This window comes from Streptopelia decaocto (genome assembly GCF_964273445.1).
Source record: "Streptopelia decaocto genome assembly, chromosome: 1".
NCBI classification, from domain to species: Eukaryota; Metazoa; Chordata; class Aves; order Columbiformes; family Columbidae; genus Streptopelia; species Streptopelia decaocto.
Window position 1 is genome coordinate 73,468,560 of NC_138663.1, and position 20,527 is coordinate 73,489,086.

General features: G+C 41.9%; 1 protein-coding gene across 4 annotated transcripts in view; it reads left to right on the forward strand.

The window, feature by feature from the left end:
- Positions 1 to 20,527, forward strand: part of PHF21B (PHD finger protein 21B) — a gene marked incomplete at both ends in the record, with an annotated part of 164,063 nt that overhangs the window by 86,721 nt on the left and 56,815 nt on the right. For 2 of the 4 annotated variants that reach the window (XM_082067045.1, XM_082067046.1), the window contains one exon: positions 12,184 to 12,495. The exons of the other annotated variants lie outside the window; for them this stretch is intronic. In XM_082067045.1, the coding sequence (XP_081923171.1) occupies positions 12,184 to 12,495 (312 nt within the window). The remainder of the gene's footprint in view (positions 1 to 12,183; positions 12,496 to 20,527) is intronic. 4 annotated transcript variants of the gene reach the window in all.

Genomic DNA, 20,527 nt, shown 5'->3' on the forward strand with positions numbered 1-20,527 from the left:
TGATTGCAGTAGAGTTCGTATTAAGTGGCTATGATGTTTAGCACTCCATAGCACACAATGGGAAATGAGGCCAAGAGGATGTTGCTTATTCTGATCTTTAAATGTAACGAAGTTGTGACAAAGTTTGCTAAAGCTTCTCTCATTCTCTTCTCGCCTTTCTTTTGTGCCCTTGAATCCTTTCTAAGTATGCACACAGATCTGTGTCACTCTGTGCAGCTCCCTATATAGCTCTCACAGCTGAAGTATCTAAGTGTTTTCCACTACCATAGCAAGAAAATCGACATACAGAATGTCTTTCTTTCTCCTGTCACTGTTCGTGGTAGTAGTTTAGAAACTAGTTCACACACTTGCAACTGCAGACTACCACCTACATTTTACAGATAATTCTTATTTTATCTGTGTTATATAGGCACCTCTATCTTTATGTGTGAAGGCAATGGCAGAGTTACTGTGTAGTGTGTCCTTGCTTTCTCCTTAGCCATTGTGTTCCTCTCCTATTGTTGTTTTGAAGTGGGCCCAGTCTGTTCTTTCTCATTCTATCTTCTACATTGCGTTTTATTTACTACCATTGGCATGATCTACATTATTTATTGCTCATTACTCTCTCTTTGGCCTCTGAAATAATGGTTGTGAAGGGTCTTAGTTTCATCCTAGGATCTACACAGTCCTTCATTAGCAGCTCCTTTGTCTCTTTTTAATATTCTTTCCCAACACTGCTGCTGTATACCTTTCTTTCCCTTTAAGCATTATCTTATCATTTGCATTTCCATTAAGTTAGAGTGAAAGCATATAATTCCCTTGTTTCTTAAATTTACCCAGTATTTTCAACATCTGCTAATATATTTGTACAGTTCAGTCATTCTAAATAGTTTTTTCATGTGTTCTCTGAAGTCTCATTAAAAGAAAAATATTACATGCTGTATCCCCCTCTTATTATGACTGATCAGTTATCTGTATCTAGTCAAATGGTATTACTTGTGATTCTCAAACTGTAAAAGTTTGCTTTTGATTTTTCACATGTATGTACTCACACAGCATTCTTTGTCAGGCTAGGGGGCATTAGGGAGGGGAGGTTAATTTTTTTTTAATCTGTCTAAACCATCCATGTCCCTAGAGAAACTGGGCTATTATATATTCCCCATTAAAAAAAAAGAGCATTATATAGTGGTCTGAGCACATGACAGAGGGCTTGGAGTTCCTAATTTCCAGTATCCCCTACTTCTGTAAGGGGTGATATTTGATCAGGTGTTATTCATTCAGCCAGGTTTTGAAAATGACTTTGTGTTTTTGATAATCCATTGTTTGATATTCTGCCTTTTTGGATACTCACTTCTTGAAAGATAGAAAAAAACACTCACTGCTGTTGCTACCTCAAGTGCTGTGGCAGCCACCCTGCCTGCACATTCAACTCTAAGGTTGGATAAACAAGGTGGTTTGACTATTCAAATTTATGTTTTAATGTAGGGCACATGGCAAATGAAGTGGTGTAACAGAGGAAAAAATGAAGTGAGGAGCAAGGGTGCTCTCTTGATGACTAAAGTTTTGGGTTTGCGACATCAAGGTTCAGTTTCCACCTTTGACTTGATACATCATGTGAGTGAGTGGCCTCAGTTTTAGCTCCTGCAGCTTCCATCCAGAGCTGCTGCCTCTGGAGGGGTTTCATCACATCAAAGGGGTATCTATGAATGATGTGAGGATGCTCAGAGGTCCTGGGAAAAGACAGAGACTGTCATCCTCTGTATATTAAGGGGTATTAGAATGTAGAAAGTCTTGGGGTGGAAGTCCATTGTCAACTCATCTTCTAATTTACTTCTGCAAAGCACCTGCACAATTGTTCATCATTCTCATTCCATAATTTATAATACATTGAATTATGTTACGATATGGGAGGAGAATCTCCCAGAGACTTGCCACTTCAACCCTTTTCTGTCCATTGACAAGCTCAGCTCCAATAGCCCTGTTGTGAAAAATTTGGCCCCCTCTGTGTCTGCTTTCCCATTCATTCCAGCTTCTTTGAACGCCTTTCTTCTTCAGACTTGTAGCACCTCTTCTTAGAGGTGTATTTATCAGTTGTGTGTTTCTTGTGTCTGGCTCTGGGCTTCGCTACGTTTCTGGATCTGTAGATTACTTGTTATGCAACTTGTGGAAAGGAAAAGACATGTAATGAACTTTGTACCCTTCACTTAGTTTAATGTGTGGCCAGGCCTACACACACAGACCTGGAAAAATACTTGGAGCTCTGAAGTCTCATCTTCGTCTTCACAAGGGTTCCTTTGGAGGACATTAGAAGATATTAACAGGCAAGGTTAGATAAATTGACAGCCACAATTCTGTTGGATTAAGATGAAATAATATGATTTAAATTGCCTTTGATAACAAACAAACAGCATTTAATAGATGTTAGCCAGTCAATTTTCACAATACCTTTGCAAGGAAGATATGCTATCAAGTTGGGAAACTGAGGCAAAGGGGCTTATCTAAATCTTAAAAGACACTTCCAATTACATTTAGTTCTGACGTGCTCAACCAGAAGTAGACACAGGTCCAGCCAGAGGCTGGGGTGGAAGGACACTGCCAAGCCATATGGGTTTATAGTTAGTAAGGTTTGCAAAAAAATATTCATAATGTTGCCTTCTTGTTCTCTCCTCTGAACTAAGCACTCTCTTCAGGTTTTGTGACAAAAATCTACAGCTCAGTTTCATTCATGTAACCAACATTCCCTTGCAAAAGTGAGCAGGCCCCCCTGGGTTTAGGATGCAGAGCACAGGGTGCCTGTGCCTCTGGCCGCTGCTGCTCCAGTGCCATGTGGCAGCTGTCCAGGTGCACACCAGAGCCTGGATTTGGACTGAGCTGCCTGGACGTAGACACTCAGTTTGGGCTCTTTATTTCCCCTTCTACTTCGTTTGCTTTCTCCAAAGCTATACTTTGGAACATCGGAAAATTGAAAGGTTTCTCCGAGCAGTTTCATGACTACCATGCAAATATGTCTGCTGTTGGAAAACAGTAATCACTCCAGAGTAACACAGTAGTACTAAAAGCTTGTGCTGTCAGGATGAAATGTGTATATGTAGAATTGCTGGGGAAATGTCTATACGAGGTCTGGAGAGGAGGCAGGGATGTTTTTTTTTTTTCTTTGCAACTTATCCAGAATTTCTGATGGGAATCCTTCACAACTGAAGCTCTGCCTTCCCTTGGGGGAAATGCAACCATTTAACTTCTTTCTTCTTTATATGTATACCGAGGAACTGATGGTTTGATCCCATGGGAAGTCTGTATCTGTTCACAGTTACATTTGTTCATTTCAGGAGTATTCTGTGTTATCTGGGAAAAAGAGAAAGGAAAAAAAAAACCAAAATGATTTGGCGTAGTTTATTGTATTGCCAATTCTTCCTACTGCACCAAGGAAGATGTGCATTTCCAAATTTGATTTTAAGCTGGAGTGAAGGAGGGAGAAATCAAAGAAATGATTATCAGATTGGGGGAGGGGTCGGGAAGGGGGTGGGCTGGTGAGAGGAATATGGGAGGAGGGAATGTGAATCAGGAGGCAGCAGCTTTGAAACTGGATACAATAAATTACTCTAACTTATTGTTTATTCTTCTGATTGCATGCAGTTGTACCTCTTTTTGCCTTGCCTAATCACGTGAAGCAGCATAGTTTTAAGCAAAAATGAGAAACCCCTGACTTCACATCTTGGTCTGGAGACATACTAGGGTGCAAACTTTAATGACATTCATGCAGAGGAAAAGAAAACAGTGAGGCAGAGTACTGAAACAAAGGGAGGCAGGATATCAAGAAATGCAAGCTTTGATGCCATTTAGAAAGGGTCTGGATCCCATGATTTATCTAAAACTGACAAGATGCCCCTCTAAAAATGCAAATGTCTGCACTGCATCTTGTAGCTATAATGAATGAGTCTTTCACACAATGGAAACATTCAACTTGTTCTAGGGCACTTACTGTGGCTCCATATGCTGAGCTGCATGCTCCTGGCCTTTAATCACTCTGCCTTTGTTTTTTCAAAACTTAAATTAGAAGCACATTAGTGTTTATGTGGTGTACACTCGGGTTTCATTTTTTGTGTGTTTGTTTGTGGCGAGTTGTTTTGTTTTTTAACATTAACTAAGCCAGATGAATGCAGTCCTCTTGAATGCACGGGACATGGCAAATCATGGGAAAATTAAGCTGGCAACAGCAAAAGGATGTAAATTTTGAGCTGCTAATGGCAAGTAGGACTCCAGCTTTGGGCCTAGGGAGAACCCATGTTACACAGCAGGGAGCCATTTAAATCCCCCTCTGACCTGCCAAGAGGATGCCTGTATGCTTTCTGGTTTATTCCAAGTGAGATCAAGCCAAAGTTTCCCTTTGTTGTAAGTTTGGGTTTAAAAGAAGCATTTCATAGATGTGCAGACTGAGCCTCTACGGACCTCATCCGGAACACAATGCACGCCATCCAAAGGCTGTCATTAACTAGGTCTTTAGCACAGGCTGCATCTTACTATTAGCAGTTTGCTATGCAGTTTTTCTTGGGATTAAAGGAAAGAATAGAGATCCATCCATCAACTAAAACAGGAAAGCAACCACTCTTTCCTTGAAGATTTTTTTGGGGTGGGGTTTATCCCACATGCCTAATATTTAATTTTCTGGATGCATATATGCTAGTGGGCACACACGTAACTCCGTTGCAAGTTTTAAAAGCTCTCACAGAAAAATGGGCTAATTAATAGGAGTAGGAGACAAAATGCCAGCTTGTAGATTTGTTTCCCCTGCAGAAATCGGCCCCCCTGTTAGACTGCTCCTTCTTGATCTGATGTAACAAGAAGAGAGAGTCAGCTGTGAATCAAGCGCCTTGTTCTCATTTCCTTGATCATTGACATGGTTTGAGAGAGAGAAAGGAGGAGGGATTATTTGTGAGGTTATTAAAAAAAAAAAAAAGAAGAAAAAAAACAACTAGCTCCCCCTCCTCCTCTCCTTTAAGATGCACAGGCATTTCCAGAATATTCCATAATATGAATCTGACTTTTCTCATTAAATATTGTACTCTTTCCCCCCTACTCCTTGTTAGTTAAAAAGCGCTGTTTACAAGTCACTAAGCAGATAATTCCGAGCTTTGACGAGCGGATTGCCAGTTAGCAATACAGTTGAAAATGCGTTGTTTTTTTCAGTCAGCAAGCTGTTTAATGGTTTCAGAAATTAAAGGCTAATTGCACTTGAGTGAATATGTGCTTTTCTAAGCCCACTGTTACCATTATTAAGGTATTTACCAGTTCGGAAAATTCTCTCTTTACATAAATCTGCTAATTCTTCATTGCTGCCCTGCCCTGCCCTGGAAAGCAACCATTCCAAGTGTTTTGGCCACATCAGACTGACAAGCTGGGGTGGGGTTCTTTGGTGCAACTTTAATTGTTGCTGGTCATCGCATTCCTACATGATGGTTTTGCTTGCAGAATTGTGCAAGTTTGTTCATGTAACGTTAACGTTGTAAATGATCCCTTGTGAAAGACATTGCACGTCGATATTCTCATTATGATATCAGGGAGATAAGGAACTTTATTCTGTTCAGAGAATAAGCGAGAAATACAAGGGTAGATTTGGCAGCAGAAAAAGTTTAGCTTTTGTACACTACAGTACACTTCTGCAAGATATAAAATTTCTGATGCATAGGAGAGCTTGGGAATGGTTCTAAACCAGATATTTAATACCAATAATATTAATGGAAGCCTTTCCAAGAGAACATGGCTGGTCAGAAAATCCAGAGCCATTGCACCTTAATAGAAAGACTGTTTCATTATTTCCTGGCATTTGCTTTCTTTCTAATTAATGTCATACACAGAAGGGGTAATCATTTAGCCATCTTTCTAGTTTAAAAAGAGTCAAAGATTAAAAAACAGACAATTACCCAATGTAATTAATTTGAAAGGGGATTTTGGGGGGTACATTTAGAGGGAGGGGTTGCCCCCCTCTTCTGATCCAGGCAGTGTTTGTCATTCTTTGGCAGGAGCGACTAATTTATTGTCTGACTCTCCAATCTGGATTCATAGAGGGTGGCTTTCATTCCCTCCCCCGCCACCAAAACTCTTCTGATGTGCTGTGGATTTGTTTGGGAAGGGAAAGAAGAGGGGGGGGGGAAGGGAGAAGGTTATGTGTTTCTGACCTGCTTTACTGCTTTTCAACTGAAAGTAAATTAATGCACACACTGGATTCCCCTCTGCTGTGCTGATTGGATCCTCGTGCCGATTAAATATTTCACACTGATAGAGAGATGCTGAAAGCACTCAGCTGGTAATGTGGTATGTACATCAGTGGTACAATAACTGACTTTCAGGTTAAAGTCAAACAAAACCCCCAGTTTGCTGCAGTTTTGATTAGAATGAGTTTCACTTTGAATTTAAATCCTTGAGCCTGCTGCAGCGATGGCTAATTAACTGAGATCTGATGGAGAGAGAGGAATACATTCTTACTTCTAATGACAGGCAGGCAGGAAGTTGTCAAAAAAAAAAAAGGAAAAAAAAGAGAAAGAAAAAGGAGAAGAAACCAACAGACAAAAGAAGCCTTAAAAAAAATATAATGCTGAGATTGTACTTCAGCACACGTAAACCTCCCTGCCCGCGTTTCACACTCGGCCTCCTTCTGCTCAAAGTCCGCCCCTGGAAAGGCTGTTTCGATCGAGTCCCAGATTTTCTTCAGCTATTTTTTTAATCCTCCTGACAGAAACTAACACCCGAATTCCACCTTCTTGGGCAGTCACTACCTCCTCGTTTATTAATTGCGCTTTTGGGGGCTGCATCTAGGAAAGGGCGGGCGGGGTGTGGGCTCTGCGCTGGGCTTCGAGGAGGAGAGGAGGAGGAGGAGGAAGGCTTCCTGCCCCTGGGTACCACACATCATCCCATGCTGCGGTGACCCCTCCCTGGGGGTCATTAGAAATACTTCTGTCGAGCAATTTCTCCTCCCTCCCCTCTTTTCTCCCCATCCCTTTCCCGTGCCCCAGCTTGAGCGTCGCAGGCAGAGCCCTTGCATCAAACTGACAGGTCATTTAGCGAGAGATTGGCAGGAGGAACCACCCCAGCCTTCCTTAAAAAAGCACCTTCTCCGTTGCACATCTTGAGCACCATTACACCAAAATGTAGTGTTTCAGAAACAGTGCATAAAACTTTTCCATGCGAGGGTCTTCATCCTTAGTTGTATGAAAACATGTTTTAATGTCTTTTGTGCATAGGCGACCTGGTGCCCGAGGGTTGTATGCAAAGGGAAGCATTTTTTATGGGAGTCCAGACATAAAATAAGAGACTACGGAGCCTTTTGCCTCCATAAACATCCACCAGACTCCTGTGGGTTTCCGTGTATATGTACGTATGTATGCTTAGCCAAAGCCCTGCACATTTCTGTTTCAATGTGTAAAGTTATGCAGGTGGTTGGTTCGTGACTTAAGGCACAGATCAGGCAGGATCAGCCATGTATACAAGTAGCAACTTGAAAATACATGAGAAATACATGGAAATTCATGGGATTGTACCAAAATCCTAAGACATTATATTTAAGTGCCATAGCTGGTAGCCTGTCCACAATGCATTTGTGTGTTGTCACACTTTAGATATTAAATATTCCATTGTTCAAGAGAATTTTATTGTGACAATTGAGTAAATGAACAGAGGTCATGGCCCTCATTGCCGGAGAAGTCTGTTCAGCTGCTTTGCATGCGGGTCTTAGATTAGTGCTGAATGTTAAATTATTAATTGTCAAGCCATCATTTTGGTTTGAAAGTGGATTGCCAGTCTCTTGCAAGCTAAATAAACTCTCAGGTTTATACCAAATGTTTTCTCTTAGCCATGGGGCCACTAAGGAAAAGAACTGACATTGCTCCGAAAACAATTGCAGTTTTTCACAGCGAAACTGCTTTGTCGGGAGAGCATCATTCTAGAAAGATTAATGGACTGAAGTCTCTATATACAGCATGTAGGTGTTAAAATATAAATGTGATCGACAGTGAATTTTAGGTCTCGTATTTTATGATGAAAATGTGAAGGTTTGTTCAGAGGCATGTGTCCGCTTTAAATCACTGCCACAGCAAAAAGCAGCCTCTAGCAGAGTATTCTCCCATTGTAGGTTATGACCATATTCTTGTTTGGGATATACGTGCGAAGTTAAGTTGACATCAGATCAGTAAGGATTTGAAGATGTGACGTAAGCTGCAGCAGAGTAAAAATGAAGGAACCAAAGCCTTACACTGGAAGTGTTGCTGTCTGTGCAGAGTGCAGCTGGAGTCTGAGTACACATACATGTGCATATGTGTAGTGTATGGCTCAGTGTGTGTAACACAACAGTACAGCTGCCTTCAAATCCTTGCTCCCTTTGCTCCTTCCATTTCTTTATTCACTAAACAGAATGATTCATGGTATGTAAGGGGAAAAGTAGCATTTGAGTAACTGCTAGTAGGGTGGCTAAAACTGTTGCCTGGTTGCCTTTACGCCTGCAAACCTTTACAGCACAGACCTCAAGAGAAAGGAGGGGTTGGGAAGGGGGTTTACATGCACAAATAAATAGAAAGGCCAGAGTTATTTTGATACATATGGAAAAAAACATTAGCTCTGCTTTGAGTAGTGGAGACCATGCCACGTACAAGACGGGAAATCATAAACAAGCAGCAGCTTTCCAGCACATTGTAGTGTGTTTGCATGTGACTGGCATACATATTTCAAACTCCGGTTTGCCTGTGGCATCCTGCAGTGAAAATTAAAGTTGTGTTGCTACTGAAAAGGCGCTGCTTCAAAATTGGTGTATTGTGAGGACTGTTATACTGTGAATGAGAAGCAGCGACCTGCTTTCCAGCATTTAAAGCCAATATTTTTTTTCCCCTCTTTTTTGGCTCTTCCATTATATCAGCACGATTTCAGCTGCAGTGTCCAAAGATTGCTTAGTTTCTTATTATTCATCATTCCAAAAGTGCCAGAGAATACGCTATGCTGACTGATTCTCAAAATGCAGATTTTCTCTCTTTTTAAAAACCAAGACTATTCTTTTAATTAATCTGGCACAAATAGAATACAGCAGATGTAGGTTTTGTTGAGGATTTTTTTAATCTCTCATATCATAATCTTTGTTTCTGCCAACACTCCTTTATCAATGTCTTCTTGGGGGTATAAAATAAAAATGGACATTACAAAGAAAAACTGCTCGTCTCCTACTAACATAATCTGATTAAGGGGGTTATTTTGCAAGTTTTAGTAGGTACATTTTCAGAAAATTAATAAATGAGACACAGAAGAGATACTGTAGCTGCTTTTCCCCAAACTGACAGTTTTTCTGTAACTCACTTTTGGAAGGTAATATTGAGCACCTGATCCTTTGTATATGCCTTCTATATTTAGTTTCTAAAATTTGCAGTTATTTAAATTTAAATTTAAAATTTAGTATAGTATTGTTCCCTGGGGAGGTGACTGGCGTGGGTTGATTGGTCTTTGCAAGCCTATCACAGGGATGCTTTTTGTTTTTCCTCTATTTACTTAGAAAAACCCCGAAACCTAAATGAAAACAAGTTTTGCATCAGGAGATACATGTTCAATTTTAAAAGCATTTAATATTCATCTAAAATTAGACTGAAACAAGCAGTAACCCATGTTGCCTTAGCTTTTTTGTCGCATACATGTGAATAGAGAGCTTTTAATGCAGATAGGAGAACAGTAGAAATGGGTTGGATGGTAGTTTGAGTAGAGAATTTTTTTCTTTGTTTGCAGCATTTCTGCTTCTATAGTTCTTGGTACCATTTCTTCCTTTGGAACAAGACAAAAAGCTACTACTTGCTATTGACTTGTGTCAGGAAAGTCATAATCTACTTCTGCTTATTTACTTGCATTTCCACTCAGCTACCAAGTATTGCATGGGATCATGGAGTTCTGTTTGCTTGGATGTTTTCTGTTGCTAACTGCCAGAGAGAAAAGGAAAGCTGTACTAATACCCTTAGAATATTACACACTAGAAATTTTATTTAAGTGAAAATCTGAAATCAGTACAGTAGCAGTATTTTCATAAGAGGTTTTTCATTCTGTAATAAAAATATTCACATTTCTGAGGACAGATATTAAAATGTATCTCAATACAGTGACCTATCAGGGATTGCAAATGCTCTTAGTTCCACAAAAAAAGAAACCCTGGTGCCACTGACGTCAGGAGCAAACCTCTGGTTGTCTGCAGCAGAGCTAGGATTTCACTCATGGACTAACTCCTGTTAGGTAATGAATTTATAGCACTGTAACCAACGACAGCATTTTCTGACAGTCTGTGAGATTAGAGTTTTTCACATGACAGAAATCAAAACAAATATACAACCACAAAGCTGAACTCTTAATCTGAAAGCTTTGTATGACTGTACAGGTTAATAAGGGGCTGCACAAGGAGGTTTTTGGTAGAGTTCGGCTCATACCTACATGCAGTCGTTTCACATCTGTAGCGACATACCAGTACAAGGAACACCGGTGGAAAATTGTACAACGAAACGGAGAATTAGTTGTTTTATACAATTTTGTCGTAAGCAACTTTTTCCACCTACATAAAACACACAGGAGCTTCTTGGCTTTCACTTGAGTACTTTTAAACTAACAAGCAGGTATATTTCTGTGCTGAAAGAAAAGTTCTTTCCTCTTCAAACCATCTATGACATGCAACAGCATAGTTTGAGGAAAATATTGCCTATGCTTCCTTGGGATGACTGTTAGGGTAATAGAAAATGAAAGGTAAAGACAAAAATGAACAAAGCTTAAACAATTTATATGAAGTTATGATTACTAGAATAATGCAGACATTAAAAAGATCATTTCTTTGTATTAAAATATTAAGCAGGTATCCCTGATGCCTGCTATTCCATATAAACATAAACCCTACAGTTCCTGGAGCAAATATATTTGACAGTTAAGTCTTTACAGCCTTACAGTGTAAAATGGGTTTAAAGGTAAGAAGGAAGGTATTTCCTTAAAAGTCAGTTTTTTACTACTAGGCTTGTACTTCATGCCCAGGAGTAAGATTGTCACTGAACTAAGCATATCTGTAACTTTATATGCATATATACAAATATACATGCACACTGTATTTTAAACAAGCACAGCTGACAAAAAACCAATTACTTTAATAGTACAGCAGCAGACCCTAGACAGGGGGTGACGTTTCCTGAAAGGTGACACGAGATGCAATTGCACTGAAGCCAATGGGACTGGTCAGCGAAAACAGTTAAACATGGGCAGAAGCCTTTGCAGGATTAAGCACCTTTGATGTTAACTCTTGTAAAAATGAGATGTTTAATACTTCAAAGTACAAAAAGAGGCTTGAACCAGAATTATTTTTTTCCACATATACGTAACCTGCCCAAATGGCATTAAATAATCTCAGAAGCTGTTCTTATTAAAGTGCAACAGCTTTATAAAAAGTGAGCATTTTGCAGACACTGGCATTCACCATGTGGCAATTTCACAGTGCCTATAGAAATCTGAAATACAAGTCTTGTAAGAGATACTGGAAACAGAGCATAATCAATGTATTCCTATTACAGATGACAGAATAGCCACTCTGTAGAAATTTAAAAGTACAATTGTTAAGAAAAGCAGAGAACTGTGAGCTATGGAGAAAAGTTAGCTTGAGGAAAAAAAAGGCAAAACACTGGAAAAATAATAGAAGTTTGTGAGAAGGAAAAAAGTTAAAGGGCAAACAAAAAAATGACTCCAAATTAAGTCATGGTTAAGGAGCATGAGATGTAAGCAAGCACTGGAGTGCGGCAAGCGTGTGTAAATGGATTTCGAGACTAACGGAACAGAAAGTTGAAAAGAACATTCTTTACGTCTAAAAGCCGTTTATTATTAATTAAAGCTACATTATTATCTAGACCTATAGCAGAATCATTAGTTCCAGGCATAAAGAGATATCAAAGGAAAAAAAAAAGACTGAAAACCCCGAGTGAAACCGCAAGTTCCCGAGCGAGCAGGGGAAGCCCAGCCTTGCCCCTGCCCGCCGCCTGTCCCTTCCAAGGAAAGAACCGCAGCAGCAAACCCCCGCTCGGTGCGGGCAGGGCCGGGGCGCTCCGGCCGCGGGGGCTCGGCCGGCCGGGGGGCAGAGCGGCGGCGGGGGCCGGGGGGGGACCGGGGTCCGGCTGCAGCCCGGCGGGTGACGATGCCGCTTCTCTCTCCGCTTCTCTCCCCCGGCAGAAGCTGGCGGTGCGGAGCTGCCCCACGGCCGTGCTGGTGGGCAGCGGCGCCAGCGGCAGCGCCAAACCCGGCGGCGTCCCGGCGCTCCTCAAGGCACCCGGCGGCGGCGGGAGCCCCAGCGGCAGCCCTGGGCAGGGCCTGGCCATCTCCGTCCTGCCGGCCAAGGCTCCCATCGCGATGGTGACGGCGCACCTCAACGGCGGGCTGGGCTGCAGCGCCGCGGAGCCTCCGCAGAGCGCCCCCATCAACCTGCAGACCACGGCCAAGCTGGTCGGCGCCCGCCAGCCGCCCGAGCTCGGCTCCAACGCCCAGGTAACGCCGGGCGGGCGGGGGGCGGTGCGCTGCGGGCTCCGCCGCCGCGGGGGGCGGGAGGGGCGGGCGGGGGCGGGGCCGGCGCCCTGGCGGGGCGCGGAGGGGCGGCTGCTGGGAGGGGGTTACAGGGTTGGGGGTCGAGGGAGCTCTGAAGTACCGGGGTGGTGGAGGCTTGCCTCTCCTTCCAGGTGCCCCCGGGGCACGGAGACTCGCCCTGCTGCCCTGGAAGGGGGAGGGCTTCTTCCTCTGGTGCTATGCGGACCCTCCGCCCCGCAGCCAGTGTGGGTGTTTGCCCCTTTGGGGGTACGGGGACTCCCCAGCACTGCCCGGGGTAGACTAGGTGCAGAGCAGGCAGGGGAGGAGGGAGCGGGGCTGAAGCACGGTGCTGAGAGTGTCCGGTGGGTTTGGGGGACAGGCAGGTCCCCTCACCTCTGCCAGCGTGGACGGGATGGGAGCCCTAGTCGAGAAGAGCTGCACTGAGGGATGGGGACTTGGCTACCTTTTGTTGCTTTTCCCCAGTTGCCCACCTTCGCTGGCTACTTTTCTGATTAAGAAGCAGTCCTTAATAACAAGGTATATGTAAAGAATTGTTATTTGCCGTGTTGTGAGCTTAGATACTGGTCGCAGATCTGGCTGTGCCGTCATTTCAAGTATCCTTGGTGTGGTGCCAGTGTCTTCCCTCACTTAGGCAGAGTGAGTGAAAGCACAAACTGTATGGGAGCTGCCAGGCTGTTGCTTCCAGGACCAGGTGTATGTATATGTTTAATGCTTATATTCACTGTAATCTAAATATGAAATAAATTAATTGAATTATTGAAGGGAGAGTGAAAGAAGAAGGGGTGCTGCTTGCTGGACTCATCATTCTGTGCAGTCCATTAACAGCCAAAAAAGACAAGTTTTTACTCCAGTCCTGGTGTGTCTCAGGAGAGGGAAATTATGCTAATTAAGTTAAAATATGAAGAAAGTGACAAATTCTTCCTAAAACTTTGGAGAAGAGGATGTAAAGTCCTGTTGCTGGCAATTGGAAATGTGGATTTCTTTTATACTTTCTGCACACAGAGGCTGTGGTAGCCTGGTTTTGTGTACTTTAAATCCCCTTCACAAGCTCAGGATATGAACCTCTAATAGTCAGGAAAGAATACAATATGGATAAGGGCAACAGGCAAACTTTGTCTGAAGGTGTTTGTAAATCAAGGTTATGTTGGAATGCGTGAGGCATTTTTATACTCAGGAAGCCACTTCCTAAACACTGGACAGGGAATGACCATCACCTACTGCATCCACTAACAAATGAAAAGCACATCCAACCACTTTGGGAACCAAATAGTCCTGTCTCTTTTTCTGGAGAAATGGCATTGTCTTTAGCTGTTGCACTAAAGTAGCTGTGTGCTGTGTGGGGAATTTGGTTTTGAATTACCATTCTGTATTCATGCTGGGTAATTTCCTTTATTGAAGGTGTTGTTTATGCTTTACTGAAAAGATACTTGAAGCTATCTCAGTAGATATTTCTTAGAATCCTGGAAAATAACTATATAAATGATAATCATATAAAAGATAAAAGTTTCAATATTTCAATGGCCTATCATTTTGTGAAGGACTATCTTTTACTGCCACTGTCAGGAGCTATAGGAAGAAAAGAATCAAAACAGTGAAGGAAGAAGCTTGAAATAACATCTAATGTATTTAGCTTGAATAGTGAAATAACGGTCCCAGGTGCTTGAGAACAGTGCCAGTTAGAACAGTTGGCTGCAAACTTGTAACTTCTGCAAGTGGTGTTAGAGGAAAAGACTTTCTAACCTGGGAGACTGTTGTGCTCTTGAATTGTCCACGGTGCTTCCCATTTATCTTTTCCAAAGGGCAAACGGGTCGCACTTCCACCTTCCACGTCCCCAGACGTGCTGCGGTCAGCGGTGTGTTGCAACCTGCTGAAGCAAAGCCTTTGATGTTTGTGCCCTGTTTCTGTTCTGTGTTCTCTCAAACATGAAACAGCGTTTGCCCTGGCATTGCAACCTTTCTTTCAAAAAACACATTTGTTTTAAGCAGAAGCTTACTATTATTGGAATGGGAATATTGTCCAGCATTTGGGGTTTGCCTTGGTTTTTCTTTAGAAAACTGTAGTTTTGTGATTTAGTGTCTTTGATTATGATAGTAACTTATGGAAGAAGAAGCTGAGCAATGGCAGGTTCCTGAAGCAGATTACTGTAGTGGCTTTATATTTTGAAAAGAGTAAGCAGGCATGGATAAACACAATTAGAAATATTGAATGTAATATTGCAAGCTGACCTTTGGTCCTAAACTGTCAGAAAGCTTAGTGCTGGATTGCATGTTAATTATCACTCCTCTACCCAAATTAAATATTATTTGCAAGGTTTCTTTTTCTGTTCCGATATATATAAATAAAATAACTCTTCTTGCTTCGTGTTTGGTATTCTTGATTGTTCCTGGAGTGGTGATTAAAAATCAGTAGCAGTAAGCCCTGAGCTACTAGCACTGTAGTGTCAGAGGGAAATTTCATTGTTGATATATATTAATAAGCATTTACTTTCCTTTTTTTTTTTAGTTTGTTTTTGTGGCTTTGTTATTGCTCAGAAAAATATTGTTTTCTGCTGAAATGTATGAAGTTTGTGAGATAGGGGTTAATGGCAACCTTCTGCAAACTGGGTTAAGGTGGCAAGCTGATAGTAGTAAATGAGATTACTGGTGTAGTGTAGCCTATTCCTCTGCATCTGCAAAGTGAGAGAAAGGGCAAGGGCATGAAATATAATGTTATGAGTTTCTGAACAGTGGTTTCTGCTTGAAAGCATTTAAGGAGATCAGGATGTGTAAACGGTCATCTCAAGTAGTATCTAGCAGGAAGAATGAAATGCTAAATGAAACTCAGCAGAAAAAATAGGGCATCAAACACTACAATCTAAATACAGAACTTTCAAATATAAATAGGATTAAATGTAAGTTTGTTACACAATTTTCATTTGGGCAGCTGTGTGTCAGCAGTTTCATTTTAGGTTGTTGTCTACCCAGCAGATTTTTAAAGTTATTTTGAAATGTTGTTGACTGTAATGGAAGCCATATCTGCATTGAAAAAAGGGTATCTTAATAAATACACGCATAACACATACTGGAGGATTATTTAGGTATTTATCACATCTTTTATTAGAAGCAGGAAATGTTGTGATATTAACAATGACTGAAATCTGTAAGCATTGAAAATCATGAGCTCCACAAACTAGCACTAGGTTTACGCTATTCCTTGGCAGCCTTTCAGTGTCAATCCAGTTTGTGAAGACATGACTGATGGAGCTACACTGATGGAAGCGTACATGCAGGGATGTCATGAGTACAGCTCTTTCTCCCGCTTAGAGAAATGAAGCTTGGAGCTTCATTTAGATGATCTGGAGCAAGTTATGTTGGCAAAAGCTGGATTTTGCTGGCATAAGCTGAATTTTGCTGGCATATGCTGTATACACGCTAGGAGTGCTTTGCCTTCAGAGAATAACTATTGCTGTTCTGTATAAAGAATGCCCTAGAGCTACTGGATAGTTGTAGGATATCACCATGCCTGTACCTACAAAGTACTCATGGTATAAAGATTTTAATATAAACCTCTCAAATTATATTTTTATTGTAATTGTATTCATGTGCTATTGGTTATTTCCTATCCTAGCCACCATTTCCTGACTGAAGGCAGGATCTGAGGTTGCTTTGCTGAAGGACAAAGTCCCATCTGCTGTGCTGGAACAATGTACTAGGTAAAGAAAATGCCCCTCTGCTACCTCCTCATTAGCTTCTAAATAGCAAAACCGAGGGCCAGCAGGCATCCCAGAACCTAGTTTGGTGAAAGCAGAAAGCCTTTTGGCCATTCAAAAGACAGTTGGATCATCCAGCTATTGGGAGAACAAGTGAAGAGGGGGGGAATGCAGCTGTCAGACCACTTGGCTGCTTTTCAGGCACTGTAGCGAAAGAAGAAAGCACTGGAAGGGCACCTCTGCGCTGGACCATGGAGCACCATGATACGGCGACAAAGTGGCTTCACGTAAACGTGGCACAGAGTGGCTGTGCAGAGGCAGTGGATGTCCTAGAAGCAGTACACTGGGGATGGCTCGAGGTAACCTTTGCCTCTCAGGCAGCCCCGCTTCTCTAGTTCCAGAGAGATGTTGTTTGCAGCTAGCCTGGCTATCTCTGCACAGCCCAGTGGTGCTGGCTTTAAACTTACCCATAGCCTTGGAATGAGGGTGCTGCCAGAACTGGCTCTTGCTTTGTCACCATAAACAGCATTCTCTGTGTATATCTGTCATGTGCTCTATGTGCACTGGTCACCTACCATAAGTCCCAGAGGCTTCTTAAGTGCAAAGTAGTTATTAGGTGCAGGAACATTTGGATACTGCTGTTATGAAAGAGCTGTCTCTTCTTTGTGATCCTGGTGTGATGCTCTCTCCCCTGTTACTCCATGCAGCTCTTAGAAAACATATTAGGAAGGCACTGACTCACTGTCCATCAGGACCCTACAAGCAATAGCATAAAATCTGCCTTCTGCTCCTCTCCGTGCTTTCCTTCCCATACGTGGATTCCCTGGGTCAGCTGGAGAAAAGTTGGGCAAACTACCCCATGCACGTGTGCTGTTGCATCTTGGGGCTTGTCTATACAGGGAGGTTATTTCAAACTAAAATACAGTATGAGGATTTACAGTGCTATAAATTCTTGGCAAGATAGTAAACTGTTCTCCACAAATGCTTCATTAACTCCACAGCTCAAAGAACTACTTATATCCGTGTTTAGATTGAGCAGGCTACATTGGCATCCATTTTTTTTCAGGAAAAAGTGGCTTTTATATGTGTAGGAGGATGGTCATATATACTTCTTAGATACCTGTATATTCAATTTACTAGAAAAAGCTGCATTCCAGAAGTTTAAGAACATACCTGTGGTGACCATTTTTCAGAATAATTTATTTGTAGAATGATTTATTACCTTTCTCTTCACCACCCCACTTACAGTGCTCCACTCTGGTGTCTGTAAAAGTGCTTCCTCTGTAATTGGAAATCCACCTGCATGTATGACTAAGTCTTTTTGGCTTTTATTTATTATTTGTATTGCAGTAGTACTTAGAGGTTTTATTTATAGATATATTTATCCGTATTGGTTATGTGGCTATATTTAGCTTTTTTTTTTCTATAATTCATGTTACCACAGTGTCTAAGAACACAGCAATAGTTAATTTATCCTCACAATATGGAGTTATTATGACTAAGGTGCTATTATTCCACATTTAGCTGTTGGAAAACTGAGAAACAAATAATCCATTTATGCTTCTTCACAGGAAGCTCCCAAGGGTTGCCTTAGGCAGGATCCCTGTATTGGCAGCCACACTACTGGCCTTTTTGGTCACTTTGAGAATGCATCAGACATGTCCATGCTGCACGTGGCATCCTTGGGAACAAGAACTGTCCCACAAGTACTTAGAGGATATCACCGCCCCTTTTAGCCCTCGCCATAGCTCTTTACCCATCTCTCTCATACATGTTGATCTGCTGCTCAATCATCATCATCCACATTGATCTCAATGTGCCAACATGCAGGCAGAAATGATGGCTACTCAGGACAGGGAAGGACAAAAGAAAGATCCACACGCTACGCATAGACCTAGGTGAGGGGAAAAGTAAAGACACTGTATTATGGATTAGGAGCACTATGGTCATTTGACAACCTGCAGGAGGACCAGCAGTCTTGTTTGCACCAGAAGTGTGTCAGGCTCTCTCTAATGTACCAAAAAAAAAAATGTTGCACTTCTGGAGTCTATGGCTTCTGGTCTTATTGGTACACTAGTTATGTCTTTCTCCAGGTATGGCTTGATCAGCAATGGCTCATGAACTTAAAGATGTTGAAGGGTTTAGTTGAGGGTTTACTTGAGTTTCATTTTATCTGGCACTGTGCTGGTTTCTGGCTATCTCTCCTGGAGGAACAGAGCAGTGATTGTTCTGTGTGGTTGACAGTTCCTACTGACTTTCTTCAAATTGTGCCGTTTTTTTACAATCTCCTCAAATGTGAAGAAGGGGTTGTGTTTCCTGGTGGGGCCAAACTAGCACTCTGAGCCATCTGCTTTCGCCAGTTTATGAGGGCAACTCAGTGTGGTAACAGTGTTCTATTAGAAGTAACAGTACAGGAGACAACTACACAAAAATCCTGTAGCAGGAAGATTTTGAACAGACAAACCCCAGGCTGAGATGGTTATGGTACTGCCCATTTCATCATGCCCATGGGTTCAGAAAGCAGTTATTGTAGAGAGAGGAATTCTGAGGTATGGCCCTACTAGGCAGTGTCAGAGGAACATCCAGATTGCTCTTAAGAACCAAAATCGTTCTCTGGGATCCCACCTGAACTGCTGTGCAGGACAGTAGCATGAATACGGAATTTTGCACTGAGAGCTTTGCAGCAGTTGTGACTGGCAGAGGTAGTGACTGAAATTCTGTGAAGTATTCCCTGTCCTAAATCCCATTGGAAATTCTACTTGTGGTACCTGGGCCCAAGTGTCTTGCCTGGGGACACACAGACACCCTTACAGAGCACAGAGTTGAAACAGAGTCTTATTGGCATATCAACTACTCAATTAGCCTTCCTGTTTGGTCTCCATGGCAGACACTGAAGGCATACCTGTTGGAGGGAGTGTCTGCCAAAGGGCATATGATACAAGCAACCAAGACAAAATTTGTGGGGGAATCAGTGCAGAGAGGTGAAGTGACTTCTGGGGGTCACACAGCAGGAGAGAGCCCAGATTCATCCATCACTATCCTATATTTTATCTAGCAGACCACATCTCTCAGGCTTTCAGAAGGATGTCAGCCACACTGTGAGTATGGGTAGGACAAAAACATTGGGTTATTTTAGTTTTGGACCTCAAAGGTTTCAGTATCACATGTTCAGTCTCCTGGATCATCCTTTGATAGCTTTAAGGCTAAGTTGTCTTCAGGAGATATTTGTAAATGTAGAAGAGGAGAGGTGGCTCAGCCAAATTAAATTAAGAATAATAACAAAGAAAAAGATGGGGAGAGGGGCAACCCCAAGGATTCACAGACCCACACACAATCCAGTGTTCCATTCTGTCATTTGGGCTGTACTAACTTTTAACTATACCACTAGAATGTTGTCAAGAGTACAGTAGTTTTAGGAAATGAATTATAGACTATGTGTGACAGATTCTGCTTGTATTTACACCATCTTAGTTGCAGGTTTCTTAAGGGAGGTACACGAATTTATTCCACGTTTAAATATGGTTAGTAAGAACAGGATTTGGCCTTACTACTCTGATAGTAAGTGCATAAAAGCACTTTAAAATTTGTATTTCTTGCTAAATAGCATACAGTTACATCCTTTCAGGTTAATTAAACTGTTTTGCAATGCCGGTTGCTGTTGATGGGATATTTAAATGTCAGATTCAGAATAAGCACTTATGCTTCTTGATTATAAATGGCTTCCTTTTAAGTATCCCAGACATACATATATGGTCAATGCATCTGAAATGTGTGATTTCTGCTTTTCTCAATCTGCGTTTTCATTTGGTCTACAATAGGGTCAAACACGCACTGGTATCAAAGCAAACTCTCAGCAACTGAATAAAACCTGATTAGGCCCAACATGGCATTCCTTACATAACCAAAAATTTCCAGTGAAGGGTGTGCAGTATTCAGCAGGAAAGTATGAGAAAAGTGGACTCACACTGACTGTCTGATGCCTTTTTGTTAGAATCTAGGAGCAACCTTTCTAAATTTGTTCCTGTGGGAACTGGCAAGCAAACACCACTCTGCCGGAAACAATAGCAAGACCCAATTTTGGAGACTGTACTACATATGATTCCATCCTCTGCGACCTCTGTGTCACTAAAGGTCCACTCTGCAGGTTTATGTGAAGTGGGATGTAGGTATGGATGTGCTACTTCAGTGTTTATGGAATGGATTTCCCTCCTACAAGTGTCTGGAAAGAGCCTCTAATGAGGAATGTGAGTGGAGGATGACTACAGCTACTTTCATTTTGTCAGTGA